The sequence below is a fragment of the Daktulosphaira vitifoliae genome, unplaced genomic scaffold, assembly GCF_025091365.1.
Source record: "Daktulosphaira vitifoliae isolate Bord-2020 unplaced genomic scaffold, ASM2509136v1 Scaffold_1, whole genome shotgun sequence".
NCBI lineage: Eukaryota > Metazoa > Arthropoda > Insecta > Hemiptera > Phylloxeridae > Daktulosphaira > Daktulosphaira vitifoliae.
This window is the reverse complement of record NW_026099572.1, coordinates 53,795,676-53,821,377: the sequence shown is the minus strand read 5'-3', so window position 1 is coordinate 53,821,377 and position 25,702 is coordinate 53,795,676. Positions and strand designations below refer to the sequence as shown.

Sequence of the window (25,702 nt, the reverse complement as noted above, 5' to 3'; positions counted from 1 at the left end):
TTTTAAAATTAAACACTATTTAAAAATTTGCATCGAAGCGTTTTTTTTTATATTGATTTTAATCACTGTCAGATATCATTATACTTGATCCAACTATGCCACGTCACCACTGTGCTGCGACCCCACTGTGCTGGGTTTTTTAAATATACTCCTGTACCTAAAATTTGCGATGATTGCAAAGTCTCAATCGGTGAAACAGAGGCGGCAACATATTTTAAAACCGTCGAAAAATCATAAGTGTATAAAGAGTATTCGATTTTGGGTAAAACACCCATTTTATCAGAAACCATTCAAAATGTATTAATTTTTATTAAGAGAAATTTATGATTCATAAAGCTCACAGTATTATTACAAATTTTTTTCCATCTCTCTTGGAATAAAATACCTTATATTTAATTTTATCAATTGGGAACCCTGTTTTTAACTTGATAATTTGATAAAGAAAAAATTATAAATAATTTTGTTCTTAAATTTATTTTTGGACGATCAATCACTCATCTATTACAGTATGTTAGAGTTTAGTAATCTTCAATGAAATAATAAAGATAATTCATGGTTAAGAATAAAAAATGTCTTCATTTTTCTATTTTGTCACATAAATTAGCTTTTATTAACTAAGATATTATTCAACAAACGGAAATAATATTTTTCAATATTCATTTCCATTAGTAGCCGCACATTTATATTAAACGTAAGTTTATTATGGTTCTATGTTAATCACTGGCGTAGAAAATTTTTTACTTATAACTATCACAAAAAAAATGTTATGGTCTATTGAAATAAATTATTGCTGCTTTTGGTATTAAAAAAACAAATTGAAATATGAATTTTAACTTTTAATTCAAAATTTTAAACAATATTAAAACGCAAACGGTTAATTAAATAATAAAATCATAAGAATAAACCTTTTTGTAATTTTTTTATCAATTAGGTTAAAAAAACTTGAATTAAATTTTCTTAAGTATATAAATCTAGTCTTTATTAATAAAAATCACAATAATAATGTAACTAAAAATCAAATTATTTTTTTTTGTTTATTCAACATTTATATGTTTGATTAACAACTGAACGATTCATTAGCAAATATGACCATCTAAAAAGTACGTGTTTTATATTCTATAAACTTTTTTTTTATAATCTGAGACTATTTTCACCATGGAACTCAATTGAGCTTAATTATTAAAGCGTACTTTGTACGGAATAAAAAAAAAAACAAGTTTTACAATCATAATTAAGATTATTGTAAAAAAAATTTTTTCTATCATAATTTAAAGTTGTAGTCTTTTAAATATTTTTTTTATTGGTAGCTCAATACGTTTAACTTTTCAGCTAAAACTTATTTTACAAGTCATCGATTTCTAATAAAATATGATAATTTTTTTTTTAACTATGAAAACTTAATTGTATGTTAAAAATTAACAGATATGCTAAAAATGTATGACAAAAAAAAAAAGAAAATTAACTAAAGTAGTATAAATAAAAAATAAAAAAAATAGAATTGTGATCAGATTTTTTATAAACTGGAACACTATATTTTCTATATCGGAGAAAAGTTCTAAATATTCAAAAATAATTTATCGTTCTGATATAAATAATGCTTACTTTGATATATTGGTAAAATTGTCTTGTCATACTTAGATGAATCAAACAATGAGTCTAATATATTTTTATTAGACGTTTTTTGAATTCTGAAAAAACAATGTACTTCTGTTGTATGGAAATTAAAAAAATTATTTATTAAATTGTTCCTATTTTTACATTTTTAATTTTTAAAAATCCAAATATTTATTATGGTCATTAAAATAAAAAAAACAAATTTTTATCAACAACAATCTCATGGTTAATAAAAAAAAAATGTAATTAAATTTATTAGTAATGAGTAGGCCTGCACTATTGACTAACAAATATAACAAATAAATATTTATTGTGTCGTGAATGTTTTTCATTTTTTCCTAAACCCCATTTCAATGCCTACTAGTAGATCTTCCTTTTTTTTTGGAAATTTTTTTGGTAAAAAACTTGTTTTAAGACCCAACTTAAGAAATGANTTTACCAAAAAAATTTCCAATGGAAGATCTACTAGTAGGCATTGAAATGGGGGTTAAAAGTGTTGATTTTAATAATCAAGACTTAGCAAGAAGGGAGTGTTTAAATTTTCTACAAAAAAATTCTGTTATAAATAAAGGGGGTTTAGGAAAAAATGAAAAACATTCACGACTCATAAATGACTTAAAAAATAAAAACTGTTTTTATTTTAAGTCAGATAAGGGGAATTCTGTTGTAATACTAAAGAAAGAAGATTATTATGAAAGAGTATCAAGAATGATTCAAGAGGGTCCTTATAAAGAAATTAAAAAGAATCCATTAAGTAAAATGATAAGGGAGGCTACAAACGTCATAAATAGTTCAAAATTAATAATCGAAGAAAAGTTCAGGTTTTTCATTAAAATTTCAAACCCTCAAATACCTAAACTATATGCTTTGCCAAAAATACATAAGCCAGGAAGTACTATGAGACCTATTGTGTCGAATATTAATGCTCCGACTTACAATTTGGCTAAACACCTAGTAAGGGTATTTTCATCTTTCAAAAAATTCGATAGTTTTTCAGTTAAAAATAATATTGATTTAGTTAAACAATTATCTAGTTATACCATTCAAAATAATGACAGGTTAATTTCTTTTGACGTAGTTGCCTTATTTCCGAATATTCCAATAAATATAACAATTGATTTTCTTAAAGACTGGCTAAAGGACCAAAACATTGAACAGGATAAAATAAATGAGCTTATTAATTTAACAAAGTTATGTATGAGTCAAAATGTTTTTCAGTTTCAAAATAAATTTTATGAGCAAACTGAGGGCACAGCAATGGGAAATCCGCTATCACCATTTTTAGCAGAACTTTTCATGAGTAGGTTTGAAACAAATTTAAAATACACTTATGGTGATTTTCCAAAAATTTGGGTTAGGTATGTAGATGATATTTTTGCAGTTATAAATAAAGATTTTAATATGGGGGTTTTCATAGAACATTTAAAATCTTTTTACCCATCGATTTNTATGTCGATGATATTTTTGCAGTTATAAATAAAGATTTTAATATGGGGGTTTTCATACAACATTTAAATTCTTTTTACCCATCGATTAAATTTACATATGAACAAGAAATAGAGGGAAAATTGCCTTTTTTGGATTTATTAGTTAAAAGAACAGAGGGGGAACTAAATTTTGAAATTTATCGGAAAAACACACACACGTTCAGATACATTCCGAACACATCGAACCACACCTGGCAACACAAATTGTCAGCTTTTAATAGTATGGTTTACAGATTAATTAATATTCCGATGAATAAAATAGATTATGATAAAGAATTGGTGGTTATAAAAGAAATAGCTAAATTTAATGGGTATAACGAAAACATAATTTTGAAATTAGTCCGAAAACAAAAGTGGAAAAAAGAAAGGAGGGCAGCTAGTACACTCTCCAGCGAGGGGGAACAAAAAGTAATTAGATCACCAATTTTATTTTATCCGGGCATCTCAAATGGATTAACTAAAATATTTAAGAATTTTGGTATTACTTTGGTAACATCTAAGAGTAATAATTTAAGAGATTTATTAGGTAACCCTAAATATAAGGTAGATGAAGGGGAGGNACTTTGGTAACATCTAAGAGTAATAATTTAAGAGATTTATTAGGTAACCCTAAAGATAAGGTAGATGAAGGGGGGAAATCAGGCATTTATAAAATACAATGTGAAAGTTGTAATAAATGTTACGTAGGACAAACAAAAAGAAATATAGGGGTCAGGTTTAAAGAGCACTTAAGAAATATTAAAAATCAAGAAGTTGAGAAATCTCCAGTGGCTGAACATTTATTGACACATAATCACTCCATTAAAACCATAAAACTAATTAAAAACGTAAATAATTACAAAGAACTTAATATCAGAGAAGCAATAGAAATGTTTAAAAATAAAAACAATTTAATTAATTGGGATCTTGGCCCACTGAAAAATTCATTATTAAACTTGTGTAAACTGGCAAAATGTGATAATATTACTTAGTGATGACGTCACTAGGTGATAAGGTCACTAGGGGTATATAACGGAGTTTTTTTCTAGTCGGGGTGTCAGTATGTGTTTAGCGTTGATAATGGTAACATTGTTTCCGAAATACGTATCCGCGACTTTTCATTAATTTTTTGTGGCTTTGAGTTTAATATTTTTTAGTTTTTTAAATTAATAATATTTTTAATATAGTTTTAATTTTACTTAATTAATACTTAGCCACAAGTGATCAATTTTTATTATATTTTTAAAAATGTTTAATTTTTATTTTTCTAAAAGTTATTATTATCAGCAGAGTATTCTATAATAAACATATATATGTTGGGTACTATCAACAATTTTTGTATTATAATATATTATATTCAAAGAATTAATCTTTTTTAATTAAGAAAATAAATAATACGACCCGACTTAGCAAGCATTTTTAAATGTATAATGATGTATAATAATGATTTAGAGTTAAAAATATTACAATTAATGAAGAGTAGTGGAGAAAAAAATATTACTTTTATTTAAACTGAGAATGATGAATATTTATGATTTGCTTATATTTTTAGTAAAAAGTTTTAATAATAAAATAATATGATATTTTAACTGTTCATTATAGTTTTTTTTTGTTTCATTATTTATTATTAATTGTATGTCTTTGTAAAAAAATTTATATCTTTAAACGCTGCGTACGTGGTTTAATTAAAAAAAAAAATGGAAATTTCCCCCCAAATATTATATTTATATAACAATAAATATAATTTTCTGGATTTTTTTAAAAATGTATATGATTTTTTTTTTAATAACTAGTTTTAAAGATAAAACAGTGCAACCAACAAAAAAATGTACAAAGCGAATAATCAATTTTTTGCTATTATTAATATTTTTTTCATAAGTGTAAAAGGTATCATGAGTTGTATAATAGGCTATGAACAAAAGAAGGTGAAAAATAAGTCTAGACACTTGCAAAAGTAAAAGAAAAAAGGTGGATTAAAGGGTGTTATCGAGTGATGATGTGAAAAAAAGATGGAAAAAAGTATTTTGAAAAATTATAGAATGAAGAGTATCCAAAAGACACATTAGACAATATATCGTGGAACGAAGGACTGGTAGATTTAATAAATGAGAAAGAGGTATGGTAAACTGTGGTATCAATGAAAAAGAATAAAGCAGTATAACCAGATGAAGTGATAGTCGAAGTATGGAAAATATTAGGCGATAGTGGCATAAGGTGGTTGAAGGATCTTTTAAATAAAATCTTATTAGAAGGGAAAATATCAAATGAATGGAGGATTAGTTATGTGGTGCCGATATTTAAAAGTAAAGTGATGTAATAACTAAAAATAAAGTTGATGGGGATGGTATTAATAAAGAAGAATGATAATAGCATCATTCGTAAAGATATAACAAATACAAGTAATTTGATTTCTAGTTATTATTTGATTAGCGTAGTTAGTGTATTAAAACTACTCTTACTTGATATCCACTGATTATAATTAAATCTTGGTTGTTGATTTGTTAAAAGTGTTGTTTAAAATTTTAGGAATACTTCCTATAATTAATAAAAGATAATTATATGTGAATTATGAAATCGTAGTATTTATTAATAAAAATAGTGTTAATTATATTAACAATGGTAAATTTTAAGCTATGTGATTGTATTAAGTTAAAAACTATAGAAAGACACGTAAAGAGTACGCTAGAGTATTTTAGGGAATAATCTGAGAAACTAACGTGAGAAAAAGAGATAAACGAGTGAATGGAAAAACAGGGTCTTCAGCCCTTATATTGCCTCGAACGGCATAAATAGGGATTGAGCGTTTTAAAGGGGTCATGTTTATTTATAGACACATTCAGTCATCAGTCTGTATTCCAATCAACGCAAAACAGTTACTATAATTAATTTTCTTTTTTGTAATACTTTTGTGGTGCCTCGAAGACAAAAGTGACTTATGGGCACTATATAATTGCAAAAATCAGAATTAAATGTGTTATTGTTAGTGTATTCTTAATGTGATCCGAGAAATACAAGAGGTATTGATTTTCTGTAAATATTCTAGATGAGAATATTACAGAGACAAACAGGAGTGTGGAAATTAAGGAGTCATAGTATGAAAATTTGGGAAAGGTAATAGATAAGAGAATAAGAAATGAGATATCGGTATCTAAAAATCAGTTTGGATCTATGCCTGGTAAATCAACAATGGAACCATTATTTTATGTGAAGCAACTAAAAGAAAAGTTTAGGGAAAAGAAGAAAAAGCTGAGTATAGCATTTATAGATTTAGAGATTTCTCTAGTATTAAATGAAAGAAGGAGAGGTACCGTGATGCATGTTGTTAATATGATAGAATAGGATAAAAATTAATCATAAGCTAGAGTTGTGGAGATCAGCTGTTGAAGAAAAGGGATTAAGAATAAGTAGAAGTAAGAGAGAGTATATAGAGTACGAGTTTGACAAAAGAGAACACGAGGTAGGTGACTTCAGGAGAACAGTGACAATAGGTGAGGACGTGATAGGAGATGTAGAAAGTTTTAAGTATTTAGGATCAATTGAATTGGAGAGAAACGTCTGGTGTCTTATGCAATAAAAGAATTTCAATGAGGCTGAAAGGTAAATTCTACAAGACTGTAGTGATAGTATGATGTAGGATATGGAACGAACATATAAAAGGGAGTATAGGTGTAACGTCAATCGTGGATAAGATGAGAGGAAATAGACTTAGATGGTTTAGTCATGTTATGAAGATAGAAGAATCGGAATCTATAAGAACAATTATAGAAATGAATGTTGAAGGAAGAAGAGATAGAGGAAGACCAAAAAAGAGATGGAGGGATGCTATTGAATGCGATATGAGGACGGCTGATGTAAACGTAGATGATGTGGGAGATCGTGTTAAGTGGAAGTTTAGGATTAGGGTGGCCGACCCCAAGTAGTTGGGATTAAGGCGAGGTAAAGGAAGAATATTCAATTTTAAAAGTTGAAAATCGATTCTTAGTTTCCCTTACATCATTGACCAATCAAAAATGATTTTAAGAGATTTTGGACAAAAAATTAATTTAAAATGAAATAAACTTTTTTTAAACTAGTTAAGTTAAAAAAATTTCAACTTATCTTTTAACCTAGCTAGTTAAATTTATAAATTTTTAACTTTTAATTGTTAATTTATCGACATTGATCATACTTAACTTAACTTGAGTTAATTATTTTCATTAAATTGCCCATCTTTGTTAATATTTACACATTTCACTACTTCACGACTTTTTATTTATCGTCTTACTTCACTTCGTATAAAATATCATTTATGATTAAGATAAATACTTACGTGATAGTGTCTTTAGATATTAAATCAGAATATGTGACCCTTGCTAGTAGTATTAAACCTATTGACCATTGTAAATATATTATTTTGGAATATAACTTCATCCTAAAAATTAAAAATTCATCGACATAAGTTTATATTTCTAAGGTATTTATAGACATGTTCACTATAGACTGCATTAACATCATATTTTAAAAGTCATGGTTAAATCATGATAGGTAATCAACAAAAATCAATTAGTCAATTTTTTTAATGAGTAAAAATTGATACATAGATTTTGATGTTATTGAACCCGGGTAATAATTGTAACTTTGATAGTAAGGGTATGCTTTAATGAACATGGTTATTTTTAAGAATGATATAACCCTTTTGTTGTTAAACAATGATTATTTATAAAAACGTAAAGACTAAAATCTAATTTATTTTTACCATGATGCACAAATAAGAATTCTTCAAAGTTGCACACCCTTCTCGCCTATAACTAAAAATTACATTAACTCATTTTATTTAAATCATATTTATTTAATAATAAAAAAAAATATTAGGTTACCATTTCACTTTTGAAAGTTACTCCTAAAATATACTTTTAGGAATAAATAAAATAGAATTATAATTAAGAATCATAAGGTTGAAAGAGTACATAGTTTTAAATATCTTGTTGTTACAATAAATAGCAAAAATAATAACAATCAAGAAATTAAAATAACAACTGCTGCACTGAATAAAAGCTATTATGAATTAACAAGCATACATACATCAAAACAAGTATCGATCAAATTGAAAATTACACTATACGAGGTAGTAATTAGACCTTTTTTTTGTGTGCGTGTTTGGCTAATATGGCTAACAACCAAAGGAGATAAAGATAATATAGTAATCTTTGAAAGAAGAATATATTGTTCAAAAGGAACAATATTACACCATAACAATATGAAATAAGAAACAACATAGAATTACCAGTTATATAAAGAACATAGTAGCATTATTATAATATAAAATTGCATAGGTTAGCTATGTATGGAGGTCAAATTGTCTAATAAATACAGTATAAAATGGAAACCCCTTGAAAAAAGTTCACTAGATAGACCAAAGATGAAACAAAGATGGATAGACAAAGTAAAAAAAACCTTAAGAAGAAATTAAAGTACAAGATGGAAGCTGATTTTTGTTGCTGCAATGGGCCTCGATGGCCTTTAAAAGCTAAGAAGATGTATTTAAGAGGGTATCATTCAACAAGTGGAACCTTAAGTATCATTATGTAAATTCATTTTTATTTCATTTTCTTAATAAGATTCAGTTATGAAACTTACGCATATTTTATTATGTCATAATTTTAATCTTAATAAATATTAAAACTCATCATGTAGTATTATTTTTGTACCTCGTTGATGTTTTTTTGAGATATTTTGTGTAGTTCATACGTTAATCCACTAAATTTCATTCACCGATATCATCAACTAAGCTAGAAATAAATGTTAATTTTCAAAGAAAATAAATTAGTTTTTATTTTAATTTCAGATGAACGTATTAAGAAACAAGTAGAAATCATTTATTAGTACAGTTTAGTAAGTAAATAGTAATTTAATAATATCTGGAATAGCATGTTCAGCTGATATTGTGCATGTCGGATTTTATTTAAGAACAAATTTTGAAAACATAAGTTAAATGAATAAGACAACAATAGTTATAACACAAAAAAAAATAAACTTGCATAATCAGAATTGGTTAGTTTTAATGAAATCGATTTTTTAAAATCAATTACACACAACGCTAAGAACACAAACTAGAGTATTATTAGGTTAGGTCAATTCGTATGATCGTGCGATTGGTCATCAGCGGAACAGGTATATATACACTAAACAGTAATAAGTTTTAGTAGAGGGGAGATGCGTAAATTATTCCAAATATAAATTGGAAAAATATTGTATTTAAAATACATTATGCCCACCACATTAACTACTCAATTTTTTTAAGGAGTTATTCCCACCGAGATCGTTTGCCACCACCAAACAACACGCTTCACTATACAATTTGAGTTCACATTATATTTTCAAGGTCTTTTATTGGCTGACTCATTTTTGATTTTTTCCTGCTAATATCTTGATTTAATAAAAACCAAATAACCATTGGTCACAATGAGTATGTACGTATGTATTTATTGTGAAGTGTAATAATTTTTTTTTTAACTATTGTTTGCATTAATGAGTAAAAAATATGGAAGTTTATATATCAGTTGACCTTATAACACTTAATACTGTCTAGGAGGTCTTTCTTAATTATTTAAATTCCTGAAGAAACTTAAGATTCTAGAAAATATTAAATTATACTTTCATACAGAAAAATCTAATTGTGGATTATTTCATATAAAATCACTTAATGTGTTTGTTTATTTTTTTACTCAGACAGCTTAGTTTTTATATATAAAAACCCCTTATGTTCTAAAGTTTATACATTTACATCCATATGAACAATTAATTTGAAAACAAAAGCTATTATTTAGTACTAATGAAAGTATATAACCGATGATGAAGGAGTTTAACAAATAGTTTTGTCTTTATTTCTATTGGATTTTAATTTTGAACATTGTGACTTTTGTAATGATTTTATGTGATATCTATGATATATACATTCCTTACTTTAGTTTTTTCCTAGTGCTTTGATAAGATACTTTTTGACATAGTGAGAGCAATAAATTTGGTTCATATATTAAATATTCATAAAAGAGTTTTCAGATGAGCTTATTCATTTATAATATAGATAAAAAGTTTACATTTCAAAGTAATCATTAAATATTATCAAACAAATTATAAATTACATTTTTGAATAATCCTAGCTTATATAAGTTATTAAAATCATTCTTGCAGTTAATACTATAAACTTAACAAAATAATCATACATCAATACACTATTCAGATTGTAAATTTTAATTTAACATAACAATTAAAGTACGAATTATAAAAATATAATAATTATTATAATATAATAATCATGATTATAAAATATCAAAAATTAAACTCTCTATGAATGGAGTATGGGTGATAACAGCTAATAAAATAGTATTGATAAATTAAAATTAAGCTTCAAAAAATGCTTAAGACTTTTAAGTAATATAAGTTGTATTCATGGGAATATCACAAGTATACATCTATATACACATTTGTAAATATCATTAATTTAAAAGGATGATCCCAGAATAACAAAAATTTAATTAATAAAAAAATATATATATATTATTGTGTTATAAAAGTATAAAGATAATAAAAATTAAAGAGTTACCTAGATATGTATGAAGCTTCTTTAAAACTTGAATACCTTATCTTGCATTAAGTTAAACATAGAATACTTTTAATTCATAACTTTAAACAGAAGCTTAGTATTTTTTGAGTGAAAATTATTATTTAAATAATAATATATTTTATCTATATTTTAAGCAATTAAAAAGTACATTGATAATTTGTGTAAGTATAAAATTATACAAGTTAATCATGACTCAATAACTAATTATCAAAAATTAATAAAACTTATCATATATTTAATAATATGAAAAAAAAATCAACAAATAATTTATTGAGAATTCAAATTTTATAAGAAAATAATTTGTTTTTAAAATTTAGGGAGATCCTGTAGGAAAATTAAAAGTTAAATAATCCCAATCATGGTAGTATCGTTGAGTTTGAAAATAAACAATCCAAAAAGTAAGAGCGACAGCCCATATTAAGAAACCAACACCTGATTTAAAAACATAATTTTTTATTTGGGTTTGTTCTTCAAATTGTTCTTCCTGATATGCTTCTCTGTAATGCCATAAAAAATTTACAAGCCAAAATATTGGAAGTAAAAAGAATCCTGCTATGTAATATTTCCGGCAAATATTTAATTTTTCATCAGCCTTCATATTGGTTCTCCAATTAGGAGGAGGTCTTCGTTCTTGGTTTTGATCAATTCTATTTTCAAGTGGGCAGTGAGGATTTTGATGAATTCTAACTTCTGGAACTTGTCGCCTTGATCTAGATGAATGAGAAGTAACAGCTGTGCATTCAGTATCTAATGATAGAAAGAGTTAACAGTTTTTTTAATTACAAGCTTTGTAATTAAAGATTTTTGTAGGAACACACATAACTATTAACATTGTCATAAATTAAGTGAAAATTTTACTATATAATTTTTATTAGATTAATTTACTAAAGAAAATCTATTCAACTGACCGAACTTTTTCGATTTATATGTATTTTAACTTTATCTATTTTTAAATATATTTAAGATTTTTAAACTTTGTAAAAATTTCAAATAATAAAGTTAAAAAAAGGTAAAAATAATTTCAAATTCTATTAAGACGACGATATGTTTACTAATTATATAAATTAACATTTTAGTTACTTACCCATTTTAGTGAATAATATCTTAAAATTATATATTTGAACCAATACAAATATTAATTAATCAATAAATTATTAGGTCTTGAATGATTGGGTGAATTTGAGTACATAAGCGATTAATTTCAAAATAAATGCTATTTGAATATTAGAACAAAGAGGGATTTTAACTTAAAGCGTGTATTTTAATGCTAAGTTAAGAATGGTAATCGCACTTTGTAAAAATATTAATGACCTAGATAATATTATCATAGATAATGTTTTTATCATTGTATAATACTAATAATATTATATAGAAATTACAGTGATGCAAATAGTCAAATATTAATATTTTTTAGGTAAATTTATAGCGGTTGGCTTAAAATATATACTATTTATTTCATAATGATTCATGAATAAAATAAGTATTCTATAATTTAGATATTTTTAAAATAAGTTCCTTTTAAAAATAAACAATGTTTTTAATGCGCTATTCCAGTATATAAATATAATATTGAACTACATGTTTTGTGTTGAATAAATGTGGCAATGCTGTATAGCTTGAAAACAGTAAACAGTACATAACAATGGTTGATTTTATTTATGAATGATAAAATGATTTATATTATGCTTGAAAAATTTATACACTTAATTGATATTTTCGGTGAGTAATATAACAATAATTAAAGTTGCTATTTTTAAATGTATTATATAGGTATACTATACTCATGGTTTAAAAAAATTCGACTTCTGTATAATGATTGGAGAACTACCATAACTCGATTTAATTAACATTTAAACAAATATATTTTATTGAGTAAGAAATTCCTATCAAAATAAATTACTTACTATTTTATATAAATAGATGTCTTAAGTAAGTTAATACAATTTGTTCAACAGGTCCAGATTGTCATTGATCATGTCGAAACGTATTGCCAATGACCGTCCAGATTATTCAGACCCTACTGATGATAGTGATGGTAGTGACTTTGAAGAAGTTAAAAAGAAAACTATTATGGTAGGAAGTGATTATCAAGCTCAAATCCCTGATGGATTATCAAAGTATGGTGATGATCCACCTTATCAGAATGCAGACAAATTATTGTGGGATCCTCATTCTACAACTGATGATGCTATTGCTGAATATCTTCACCACATTCATCAAATTTCTCAAGGTACAAGCAAATTACCAAAAGGTAAACATGTACGTGATGATGAAAATGCTCTATTTTTACTTTTGCAATGTGGGTTTAATACAGAAGAAGCATTACGTAGAGTTACACTTAATGATCAAATGTTTGGTCGTAGAGCAATGATGGTTTGGTCTGAAGAAGAGTGTAAAAATTTTGAAAATGGAATAAGATGCTTTAATAAAAATTTTTATTTGATTCAACAACATAGAGTTATTACAAGAACTGTCGGAGAGTTAGTACATTTTTATTATTTATGGAAAAAGACTGAAAGGCATGATGTATTTGCCAATAAAGAACGGTTAGAAAAAAAGAAATATGCCTTGCAACCAGGTATAACATTTTATGAAGATGGTGAAAATTCTGTTTTGAATCAAAAATCAAGCCAAGTTGGTAACTGTCTTATATACTGTGATCCAAAACGATTACAACGAATGGAAACAACAAGTGTTCATGTTTCAGTGACTGAAAACTAAAAAAATATCTTTAAATTATTAATTATGTTATTAAAACTTACTATTTTTTTAATATCTTCTGAACAAATTTAAAGTAAATCATATATTATTTTAAATTACAAATCTATTCTTAAGTTCAATAGATTGAGAAACAATTTACTAAAGAAATTAATACTGTTTAAAATTTAAACATATATTTTTTCACATATATAAACATATGTCCATTTATGGAGATTTTTACCATTCGTATGTTTTTTTTTTAAATCTTTATTAACTTAAAGTTTCAAATTAATTATCTTTTGTGTTAAATGTTTAAAAATATCATTTGATTAAGTAAATCAAGCTACCTAATTGTAAATATTGTAAAATAGAATTATCACCTAAATTATATTTTATTTTTTAATAATAAATAAGAAAATTAGTTTTTTTATTTATAATTTTATCAGTATTTTGTATAGTACAACTCGATAGCAAAACCAATTTTTGATTTAAGATAGACCAACAAAATTAGTAGGTTTATCTATTATTATTTAATAAAATTCATTTACTGTCTATGTATTTTAACCTTGTAAATACAATATAATTTATTAATTTACTATCAATTGGTGCTTTTCTATGTTTCATTATTGTGTTTCTGCTAAATAACTTTTAGGATCATTGTAAAGCTACTTTTAATTTTATTTAAAGTAAGGGTATTGCCTTTGTTTAAAAGATCTTATATTGTATAACATTTTGCATTATTTTTTTATTCCAATACTCTTATAAATATTTATACTTATTTTTTTTACATATTAATTTGTAATACCTTGAAATATGACTGTATTTTGCCTTATGCATTTCAACATAAATAGATTATAATATATTATATATATATATATATATATTTGTGAACTTCAAATAATAGGGATGTAACCCTATTTGTAATAGTAGTGAGTCAAATATTAATAATGAAATTTGTATGATGTATTATAAGCTATGCTAAAGTTGAAAAAAAATATACCATGTGCATTTAAAACTTAGTGTAATTGTTTTTTATAATTATAAATTTTATAATAATCAACCAAGTATTTATTTTAATTAAGATAAAAAAATGTTTTTTTTTATATTTATACCATTTTGTGAATAAGATATTTTCTATTAATTAAATTTGTTCAAATTATTTTTTCAATATTTTTATATTTATTTTATAGCTGAGTTATGCAATTAGCGACTGATTAAGTTGAGCAAAATAAGTAGACAAGGTTTTAATATGACTAAAAAAGGAAACATTTTTGTGAGTTAAAATTAAAAATATTAAGAAAATATACAAACAAGACCATTAATTTCCCATTAGCCATACTTGTTTTAAAAATTAGCCATTTGAGTACATTATATTAGTTTTTTTAACAACGGACATTAAGATCTAAACTTTACTTGTGCTCACTTGATACTTTTTCAAAAATAAAAAAAGTGTGTTTTCCCAAAAATCTATTAAAAAACTTCAAATACTATTTTAATATTTATTTATTTATATACTAATTAGACACATTATACATTTTATGTAGATAAAATTTACATATATTAAAAAATCCATAAATTTTAGCTCACTTCAGGCGCTGCTTCTGTCCCAAAATTTCAATAAAATATTCACTTTTGGACATTTAATTGAAAGTATACCTTAATACAAGTTGTGATTGGGGTTTTTAAGTATTTTAAATGTAAATTCTTAATGATTATGTTAAATATAGAGAGATTTGTTTGTATTAAATTTATATTAGTCATAAAGATGCTGATGAATTACTATTTTTTAATTATGAATAATTTCATTATATTTCAATATATATGTAATGTAATATATATTACATTTTATAGTATTTTGAAAAGTACTATAGTATAAAAAAGAATAATTTTAATAATGTAGCAGCTTAACAAAATTTGTATTATTACTCAATAAATTTTATATGCAATAATAATTATTATGTATATATTATAGCCATTATAAATTTCAGGTATAGTTGACATTTTTGGAGGGATAAAATCCCTTCAATACCTCTCGATTTATGTCAATAGTTAGAACCATAGTTGTAAAAAATACTTTTAAAAAGTATTTTAAATAATATTCAAATATTTAAAAAAAAATGTATTTAAAATACTATTTGAATACTTTTCATACAAAAGTATTTGAGTAATACTCAATTACTTTACAAAAGTATTTCAAATACTAAGAATACAATTAAAAAATAATAATAATGTTTTTATTTTAACTAAGAGCAAAAGGTTCCACCTAAATAATTACCAAGAGGGTAATTTGAGTCAAATATTGAGTACTCTTAAATTAAGAGAACTCATTTATTATTTTCGATATTTTTTGTTAGAGGTAAATAAAATTAATTATTGGAGACTAATCAGTGAAAAAAATAAATATTAGTACACGTGTAAAAACCTGTAAAGTATGTCTTATTGACAATAGAGTAAATCATTTGAACCTGCAATAGGCTATTGTAGGTTCAACTGATGTATTAAAAATAGATGTATACATAATAGCATTTAGATAAGCACAATAATTATGTTATACTATAATGTAACATATAAAATAACAGAGAATTATTCTCAATTTTCATTTTGACTGAGTTTAATTTGCTTGCTGTGTTACGGTTAGCAAATTAGAAAAAAAAAGTATATTAATAGTACTGAATATTAAACAGTATTAAATACTAAATAATTGTATTTAAAATACTACTCAGATACTTTTTATTAAATGTATTTAAAAATACTATTCAATACCAATGAAAGTATTTGAATACTTTTATTCAAATACATTTACTCAAATGCTTTACGCCTTTGGTTAGAACCAATCAGTTATTAAAATAAAATACAATAATCAATATTTTAATATAGTTATAATGTTTAAATAAGTTTGATAACTATTTTATATTTGTAGCCAGAGACGTATTTAGAGAAAAGCGTAGGAAGTCATGTGCCAAGGTCGTTGAATTTATAACATGACTGATAAAAAATATACAGTTCTTCTATCAGTGAATTTATTTTTATTTATATCTTTTATGCTTTTAGATTTTTAGAAAGTAGCGAAAAATGCATTTGAAGAGGTCACTCCAAAAATAAGAAAAATTTTGTTTTTCCGAAATTTCAAATTCTAAAGGTTCTTAATCATAATAAGCTATATCAAATAACAAATAGCTCAAATAATAATAATAAACTTAAAAAATCGATTTTAAGATCATGAGGTATTTTAATTTAGGTTTTATAATTTTTATAATAAATTCTGTCAAAAAATTGACATATTGGATTGAATCGGAATTAAACTACTAAGAATTAATACTAATTTATAAACATATAGCGGTAATCAAAGAGTAATTTTTATTTTTGATATCCTGAAAAGTGAGTTACTGCCTTATTCGGTGTGCATAACTATATGAAAGTTACAGCATTTATAAATATTTTATCTTTTTCGTTGAATCAATTAGCATTTTTTCTTCTAAAAAAAGGAATGTATACTAGCGAAGGCAATATTTTGATTATATTTAGAAAAGTTTTGATAACTATTATTTATAAATATGATAGTTAACCTTATAATATTGTTTAAAAAATTATTCAACTTTTAATTTGTGTCATATTTGTTTTTTTTTCCATAACAGAAATCTAAAATTTTATAAAGCACGTATGTAGGTTATGACATATATACGTGCTTTATTAAATATATTAGGTATAGTTACAATAACTTTAACAGATATAGCTTGTAGGAAGCTAATAAAATGTAGAGGTATGAGTCGTAGAGTTAAGTTTTCTTTTAATTTACATTATTTTATGGGTAACTTTCCAACCGGAAGCTTTTGCTGGTACCACTGTTTTACAGATCTTCGGTGTGTGCAAGGGGTGTCGGAGGCGCCGTTACGATAGTGGACCGTTTTCAGTGGTAAGTGCGGTCGCAAAGCGTTCGATTGCGGTACGTTTTCGATGCGATCCGGTCGTCAGTATTCGCGTAGATAATTAAATTTATTTCTCTACAAGGATACGTATTTGTGAAAAAATTTAGTAACTAATTTAGTTTAGTTGAACATTTTAAAGTGTGTGATTTTTTTTTTTTGTACTTAAACTAAAGTATTGTGTCTAAAATATTTCAAAATATTTGAGATCATTCATAATTTACTGGTAAGTAATTTTGTACTATGTTAAGTACACTTGGTAGTGTAAATACTGTGTATTTTCAATGGTCTGTTATATACATATTGTTAATCAAATTATATTAAAAATTTATCAGTTTTGAATTAAACAAATTTTTTTTTTTAACTTGTAATTAGTCTACTTAAGAAGAAGTTATTGTTTTCTATATCTCCGGTAACTGATTCTGGGTGTATTTCTATGATTATTTATGTTGGCTATATTTCAAATACTTCAATATACAAATTCTTGCTTAAATTGCATTTTATATAGATATATAATGTATTCTCTCTATAATAGTTCATCAATTTACTATTGTTATAAATGGAAAATGGCTACATTTTTATATTATACATTTTTTTTATTTGAAATTAATTTTAATTAAGTATAATATACTGGTGATACAACTCATACAAGATTGTTTGGGACTGTGAAAAGTATAGTTTATGAAGCAATATATTACTAATTTTCTGAAATATAAAAGATTAAAAAAGGCGCCTAAGTCATTGATAGAGATTTTTTTATTTTTAAATATTATTGAACATTATCTCTGCTGTTTTTATAATTATTGAATGAATGATTGCTGGACCTAAATTATTATTACGGTATTATGTTTTATTTATTTATTGTAAACATTAAATTAAAACAAATTGTCTCAAATTTTTCTAAATATTCGATAGTATTTTTATTTATTAATAAGTTTAAGAAGAAATGAATATAAAGTTAGAGGTAATTAATTTACTTTGCAGTTAGAAGGTTAATTTAGTGCCAACTGATAATCTTTTGATTGACAGTGAGAGATATTGAAATTTATATGCAAGGATTTCTCATTGAATTAATATACAATAATGGTGTTAGTCGAATTTAAAATTTCTGCTTGGATACGAGAGTTAAAAATGGCTGTCGTAATTTAATACTGTTAATTACACAGGACACCAGCCATTTTGCTCTCTAGAATATTTGTGTGAATTTTACGGCGATTCTCTTAATAACTCCATTTCTCTAGAAATAATAGTGTTAAACAAATATTTTTGTTTCTTTAATTTCATATATTTTTTATTTATTAATTGGTAAGTATGTTTTAAATTCATTTTTAGCTTCGATGCGAAGTTGAGAAGGTATTGGTTTTACTAAGATGTGTTTATTCATTTATTTTTGTTTTTTGTGTCTGTTACCACTTTTTCTCAGCTCTCACCGAACGGATTTCTTTCAACGATACGTCAAAAGATCACAAATCGTATCTAGTCGAAGACATTATCCTTAAAAATTGAAAAAATTTCCCTCGTTCCTCGTAAATGGGGGAAACCTCCAAAAAAATTACAAATTTAAAAATCAGTAAATTTTGTCATTTTTTTCACTTTTTTTCTTAAAACTGCCATAACTTTTTCAAAAATGAACATATCAATATAATTTTTTTTTTATAGATGTTTGATGTCTTTATCTATCATTTGGTATATATTTTTTGTAAATCTGACACTTAACCTGCCCACAAAGGGGGATTTAAAATGACAACTTTTTTACAAAAAATTAACTTTTGAAAATGTTCCGGAAGTTTGACACTTTTATATATATCTTAAATTAAATATAATGTAATATACTTTAATTTCAAAAAAAAAAATTTGACCTCTGGACTTGCCTTCATGGTGAAAACGTCTACCGAATGCTATTTTTGTGTGAAATTTCTCGATTTCATATTTTACATTTTTTACTTTAAAAGGTTATAACTTTTTAAAAAATGTATGGATCAATACAATTTTTTTATGAGAAATAATATTTTTTAATAATGTCTTTTTCTTCGACATACTTTATCTTAATCAGGATATTAATAAGGAACTAGCAGATCATGTAGCTTTTGGAATAATACACCAATTTTTTAAAATTAAACACTATCTAAAGATTTGCATCGAAGCGTTTTTTTTTTATAGTGATTTTAATCACTGTCAGATATCATTATACTTGATCCAACTATACCACGACACCACTGTGCCGCGACCCCCCTGTGCTGGGTTTTTTTTTTTTATTAATATTATATATATATTTTTCATTATTTTAAATTTCTCGGGAAAATGTTGCTTTATTTCAGTATTTTACTTAATAGTTTTTAATAACATTAATAACTAAACACTACTTTAACTTATTAAAAAATGAAACTAAAGTTACTTATTCAAGTTATCTAGTTAAGTTAAAACGTTAAACTAACTTAACTTCCAACTTTTTATTGTACTAGATTAAAGTATAAAATGTTTAATATAATATCTAGTTAATACTAGATTTAAGCATTAAAAAAAGTAATACAAAAATATTCATAAAATAAGGACTAAATTTTCAAAATCATCGTGTGTGTTTTATAATACAACTAAAAATTTATATACAGATTTTTTATTTTAACCAGATCACAATTCAGTCAAAATCTCATTGGTTCATACAAATCGTTCCAACCTAAATTTTTATTATATTTATTAAAACGTTAGTATAGTATTTAATCTATGTATTATTTAAATAGTAAATTAATTTTCTTGTTACTGTTAAACTATAAAAAAATTGCTTTATTGTGAAAGTAAGTAATAAATAGAGATATGAGTAAATTAATTTTACTAAGAAAACTATCACTTTGATATATATATATATATTTAAATATTACGTAACAAATTAGCTTTTTGATTTTATTTAATTTAAATTATTATTTTTTTAATGCTACCACTATGATTTAATAATAAGCCCATAAATAGTTTGTTTTTGAAAATAATGATTTGATTCTAAAAACGCATTAAGAATATACATTTTCTTATCGTATAAGTGTTATTTGTAACATGTATGTCTTACGAATTAGCCAATAAATTGGATTACACTTTTATTATAGACCCTTCCAACGAAAAATTGCCTATTGAGTTTCGTAATAGTCGGTATTAACGTCCGGCTAAAATTATCGATTACTCTGAATTATATAATCGTACAATCTTTACCATAAAGATTATTCACTGTATATTATCTAACGATGTTTGCTCGTGCAATAATAATTGTTATTGACTACTGAGTGTACCAATTTCATCTAATTTTTATGATGGAAATTCATTGGTTAGGTAGTGAGTATTAACCTTACGCTAACAACTATTGTCAACAATATTGTATAACATAAATTTTATTCAATTTTGACTAGAATTTTTACGCAATAAAATGTAATCATGTAATAGACAATTATATTAAGTTTTAGTAACATTTCTACTACAAACCTGATTTTCTAAAAATAAATTATTATATTATTCTATATTTTGAATTAAATTTGATACTTATGGGATAAAGCATTTATTGACTAAGGCAAAAGGGGATAAGCGACATGGTGTCAGTTATGTAGAATAATCGAAAAGTGAAACTTCCGATCACACCAGCGCTAGTGTTTTTCCGACTAGAAACCGTGTAAAAGTTTAGAATACAAAAATTTTGTTTCTGCTCCGACGAAAAGTAGTAAAATTATCGTTTATTACTCTCTGCCTTTTACCCGTTGTTATGATGCAATCATCATTCAAATATTGTTATATCATGCAAGGTATAATAAATAGATTTTATGAAATATTCTCAAAATGATTATAAGCGCATATTAAGGAATAATTTTGAGCGAGCTAAATTTATTTCATCCTCATTCTAAAATAAATCTTTTTACAACAAATTGTATAAAAATGAATGTAATCTTTTACATTTCGTGAAAGGTGCATATTTTCAAATAATTTGCTAAAAGAGTGTTAAAAATATTGATTAGAAAGAGTTGTAATAGTTTAAGAAATAGAAGAATAGGTAAATTCTTTTTTTGAATGAAATATGAGTTAACCTGAATTTTTAATAGCTTTCGAGAAAAAATGTACATTATGTTAGTTTAGTTTTTGATCCGGACTCCAATCTTAAATACGCTTTTGAGAGAGCTTATTATTCACCTTGGAGCTAGCTCCTTTTTCCACCTAGTTTCGCGAGTGAATATAATGATTTAATTATTATGTGTTGTACAATAAAATATAAATATTGTACATAGAAACGTAACGTAAACAAAGTATTAGTGAAAACTAAATAATAAATTGTAATGCTATATTATTTTTTATGGCTATTTAATTATGCATTTGACAATAAAATATAATTTAAACCACATTTTCCGTAAAATATTGAATATCAAGAATTATATGATATGATATTAGAATTTAATTACAACAGTAAGGGTTGCTGATTGCAAAAATCAATAATTGTTTGTTTTAATGAAGTATGGAACTTATTATGAATTTTTTTTTTTGATTTTATAAATTTATAATGTACAACTTTTGAACTTTCTTAATTTCTACCATAGGAACTGCAAAAGATAATTTTTATCTAATTTCTATCTATTACTAGTACTGAAACTAATTTTTTGTACCTACATTTACCTACTTTATAATAACCATAAAATTGTTATTAACGTAAAAAGAAGACTTTAATTTGCATGTAAATTTTTCGATTAAAATTAAAATGAAAAAATAATATTCGACTATATTTAGCATTTGAAGATATATCCAATGAAATTTGTCTCCGTACATCATCATTAATGAACAAAATTTTATACTTAAAAAGTCTATTGAATCTGTTTAGTTATTAATCAAGTTTTAACGTGTTTATATTAATAATATTGTACGTTTTTTAAATAATATCTTTAGCGTATAATATAATAATTTGATTCAAGTATTTTGTAAAAATATAAAACAAATTATGAAACAATTTAGGACTGATTTTGTAAAAATGGTCATAGGATTTTTTTATCAATTCGAGTTAGATATTATTTCTACATATTAAAAAGGTAGATAATCGATTTACTAAAAAATATTATTTTTTAAGAAAAAAATTTATTACCAAATGGCTTATTTTTTTAAAACTTATTATAGTCAAATATTGTGATATTGAATTGCAATTTTAGGATATTATTAATTTTTGAAAAAAAAAAAACATATAATCTATAAAATAAGATAGGGTAAGGTGGGATAATATTGCAAGTTTAGGCTTCTATGATTTTTCCTGAATTTTTCGAATGATTTTTAAATTTGAAATTTGCATTAGTACTTCTTCAATATCTAATGTCATTTTTCGATTTTCTCTTTCATTGTAATGGACAAAATATAGGTTTTTATATGAACTACTTTTTTCGTTATCTTTTCATAGCTAGCAGTGCAAGATGATAAAAACGATTGTAAAACTTTATAATAAAAATTATTGTTGAAGAAAAAATCTTTTATGAATTAATATGTACTATGTAGTACTTTTAGAATATTTAAGAAAGATGAAAAATTTATTTTAGTCAGTAATACTTAAGTTTTTATTGTTCAAAAATGACATCGAAAATCGCTAAATATAATTTTCTAAATTTACGTAAACTAAAATTAAAAAACGGTAGTACAGTGTGGTCGTGACACAGTATAGACATGGGATAGTTGGGATTAGTATAGATGATATCTGACAGTGATTTTAACCATTGTCATAAGGAACGATTCGATGTAAATCTGTAGATAGTGTTTAATTCTAAAAAATTGGTGCATAATTACAAAAATAACATCAAATCCTATTTCCTTAATTATATTCTGATTAGAAGTTTCTAGATTTATTAAATATAATTTATGAATAAATATTTATTATAGCAATTAAATATCGTCTTCTCATACTATTTGACAAAAATTTTACGCCGGCTGTCGACCAGATGCAACCTCATTAGTCGCTTCTTACGACTAGCTTTAATTGTCATTTGACAATAGAAGTATTCTTATCTCCTATCCACAGGGAATCATAGCAATTAAATATCGTATGAAATTAATATTTTTTTATTTAATATTGTAATTTTTATGGAGAAATAATAACAAATGATAATGTATTTTATTTTGTTACTTTAATGACAAACATGTATACAAATTAAGGGGTTGATGTAATACTTTATAAAAAAAAATTGTTCACTTATAAATAAATACATTGGTGTACAAGAAACTCTCATCGGAATAAAAAATATACTTTAAATCAACTCTTTGCAGTGTTTTCAAGTCTGAAATTAGATTTTTTCTATTTTTTTTTAAGTTTTGCTATTATTACTAATTATTAAAAAAAACCGAAAATTATAACACAAAAATTGCATATTTTTAAAAATGGTAGCCATTTTCATCATCAAGACAATGTATAGTATGAACATTTTTTTTGATATTACAATATATTACATAAACTTTAGTTAAAGATATATTTAAAAGTGTTAGTATTTCCGGAACATTTTCAAAAAGTCATTTCAAATGCCAGTTTAATTAAAAAAATGTTGAAAATTACCGTTTTTTAAATTTGTAATTTTTTTGGAGTTTCCTCCATTTATAGGGCACGAGAGAAAGTTTTTTCAATTTTAGAAGGTAATGTCTTTGACTAGATACAATTTTTGATCTTTTAACGTATCATTGAAAGAAATCGGTTCGGCGAGAGCTGCGAAAATGTGGTATCAGACACAAAAAAAAAACATGTCATAGTAAAATTAATACTTTTTCAGCTTAGCACAAAACTAAAATTAGACATAAAACCCATATTTCAAAATTTTTCAAATTTTCTGAAAATAAAAATAAAAATTTTTCAGATTTCATCACTATGCGTAACACACGATTTTGAAATATTTTTAATTAACTATATTTAATATTTAAAATATTGCTTCAGCATAAATAAACAAATCAATAATTTGTTGATACAAATTACTTTATCAAATTAATGAAATGTTGAGGATCACTCATGTAACAACAATTATTTTTTTTAAATGAGATGAATATGTATAGTTTAAACTTTCAATGAAAAACAGGATATAATATTAATTGTATTTTTCTTTAAAGTATTAAAATTTAACGATCGATTTTATTAGCGTGTTTTAGTTTAGGCGAGCGTAGAAATTTTTTCATGCATAACTTTTTACTAGCATTATTTCTTTTATGTTTAAATACGCTCCTATTTTTAATGTTCAATAACCATTTTTCTAATGGCACTCCATCGAGTAGACTAGCGTCCCTTGTGTGCAGCAATACGTTTAATCTTGACATTATGACAGATTTTTAAAAAAATATGTATTATACTTATGCACATAAGTTTATTTCATTTGACGTTGATTTTTTAACATCAATTTGGTTTATAACACTGAATAAATCCTCACCATTAATAATTTAAACATAGCACCACTAATTTCTTATAATCGTTAGATTGGTGCTATAAGAACTTTTGGTAATTATAATATTGGACCTCATGAGTTGCCTATTTTTTAAGATGTACCAGTGTTTTCATTATAAATTTGTTCTATAAAAGGTTTGACGGTTGTTTCAATAATGAATGAAATGTAGTATAATACCATACGTAAATTTATGAATAACTTTCTAAGTACCTGGATATTTGTATTGATAATAATGGTGTATATCTGTAGGGGTTTGAAAACATTTTGAGTATTAAATTTGTTAGTTAATTTTACAAGTAGCTTTATATAATACACGTGATATTATCATTATAGTTCTGGTATATTTTATGTGGTAAATGATCTTATGGCTTCATGATAGCATCTATAACTACTGTTGATGACGTATATACAAGAGTCATTCCAGGCTAAATTATGATAGTGGCCAGAGAAAATAAAAATGCGAAATAAATTGAAAGAAAGCAAAAATGAAAAATTATGAAAAATATCACCGAGTTGTTTTTTTTATAAAAAGCATTTTATATTTTTTTATCTCTAATATGAATTTTCTTGGTTGTGAAGCTAACAACAAAACCTACTCAAGTTTTGTGAAATTTACTTAAGAGGATCTAGATCTCTTGGGGTCTATGATTAATCGCTAAGTAATCTCCTTGAAGTTTTATCATTTTAATAAATTTTAGATATGTCTTACAGTAATAAGTATCAAAATAGAATAATTATCCCCAACTGAAATAAAGTTTCTTTGGTCTGGTAAAATAACTGTTTTCTTATACTTTAATATTTTTTCAGTCTCTTAAGTATAAATAAAACATATATTGATTATAATAATATATTTAGTTTGCTTAATTATTTATGGATACAAATAATATTATATTAGGTTTTTCTATTTAGCTTTAAAAAATGTATGTATTTGAAATAGATTCAAGTATATTTTTGGTCAAACCGTAATCCGTTAAAATTGTT

The 25,702-nt window shown here is 24.6% G+C and overlaps 5 protein-coding genes across 9 annotated transcripts in view; 3 read left to right on the top strand and 2 right to left on the bottom strand.

The window, feature by feature from the left end:
* Positions 1 to 10,000, bottom strand: part of LOC126895861 (glutamate-gated chloride channel) — a 28,828-nt gene extending 18,828 nt beyond the window's left edge. The window contains exons 1-4 of one of the 3 annotated variants that reach the window (XM_050668137.1): positions 8,768 to 10,000; positions 7,816 to 7,867; positions 7,390 to 7,491; positions 1,603 to 1,688 (exon numbers count right to left, since the gene is read on the bottom strand). In XM_050668137.1, the coding sequence (XP_050524094.1) occupies positions 1,603 to 1,688; positions 7,390 to 7,490 (187 nt within the window). In that variant the 5' untranslated portion in view covers position 7,491; positions 7,816 to 7,867; positions 8,768 to 10,000. Of the gene's footprint in view, positions 1 to 1,602; positions 1,689 to 7,389; positions 7,499 to 7,815; positions 7,868 to 8,767 lie in introns of all 3 variants that reach the window. The other 2 variants (XM_050668138.1, XM_050668136.1) reach the window with 2 other exon arrangements.
* On the top strand, positions 3,070 to 4,282 carry LOC126895864 (uncharacterized). The gene is made up of 2 exons (XM_050668144.1): positions 3,070 to 3,627; positions 3,705 to 4,282. Exons 1-2 carry the CDS (start codon positions 3,105 to 3,107, stop codon positions 4,070 to 4,072), a joined length of 891 nt encoding a protein of 296 aa, XP_050524101.1. The 5' UTR covers positions 3,070 to 3,104; the 3' UTR covers positions 4,073 to 4,282.
* A 789-nt stretch (positions 10,001 to 10,789) lies between the features above and the next one.
* On the bottom strand, positions 10,790 to 11,985 carry LOC126895865 (gamma-secretase subunit PEN-2). Its single transcript, XM_050668145.1, has 2 exons — positions 11,768 to 11,985; positions 10,790 to 11,430 (listed from the first exon to the last, which is right to left on the bottom strand). The coding sequence occupies exons 1-2, from the start codon at positions 11,769 to 11,771 to the stop codon at positions 10,997 to 10,999; spliced, it is 438 nt and encodes a 145-aa protein (XP_050524102.1). The 5' UTR covers positions 11,772 to 11,985; the 3' UTR covers positions 10,790 to 10,996.
* A 315-nt stretch (positions 11,986 to 12,300) lies between these two features.
* Positions 12,301 to 13,555, top strand: LOC126894053 (mesoderm induction early response protein 1-like). Its single transcript, XM_050664698.1, has 2 exons — positions 12,301 to 12,555; positions 12,639 to 13,555. The coding sequence occupies exon 2, from the start codon at positions 12,658 to 12,660 to the stop codon at positions 13,402 to 13,404; it is 747 nt and encodes a 248-aa protein (XP_050520655.1). The 5' UTR covers positions 12,301 to 12,555; positions 12,639 to 12,657; the 3' UTR covers positions 13,405 to 13,555.
* Positions 13,556 to 17,278: 3,723 nt separating this feature from the next.
* Positions 17,279 to 25,702, top strand: part of LOC126904733 (neuroligin-4, Y-linked-like) — a 169,257-nt gene continuing 160,833 nt past the window's right edge. For 2 of the 3 annotated variants that reach the window (XM_050683979.1, XM_050683957.1), the window contains exon 1: positions 17,279 to 17,532. The gene's annotated coding sequence lies outside the window, so the exon portion shown is untranslated. Of the gene's footprint in view, positions 17,594 to 25,702 lie in introns of all 3 variants that reach the window. The other variant, XM_050683971.1, reaches the window with a different exon arrangement.

Excerpts from the sequence above, each read along its gene's own strand:
- LOC126895864 (XM_050668144.1), top strand. The coding sequence starts at position 3,105 with ATGGGGGTTTTCATACAACATTTAAATTCTTTTTACCCATCGATTAAA. Across the intron at positions 3,628-3,704 it reads TAATTTAAGAGATTTATTAG|GTAACCCTAAAGATAAGGTA; the intron begins GTAACCCTAAAT and ends GAGATTTATTAG.
- LOC126894053 (XM_050664698.1), top strand. The coding sequence starts at position 12,658 with ATGTCGAAACGTATTGCCAATGACCGTCCAGATTATTCAGACCCTACT.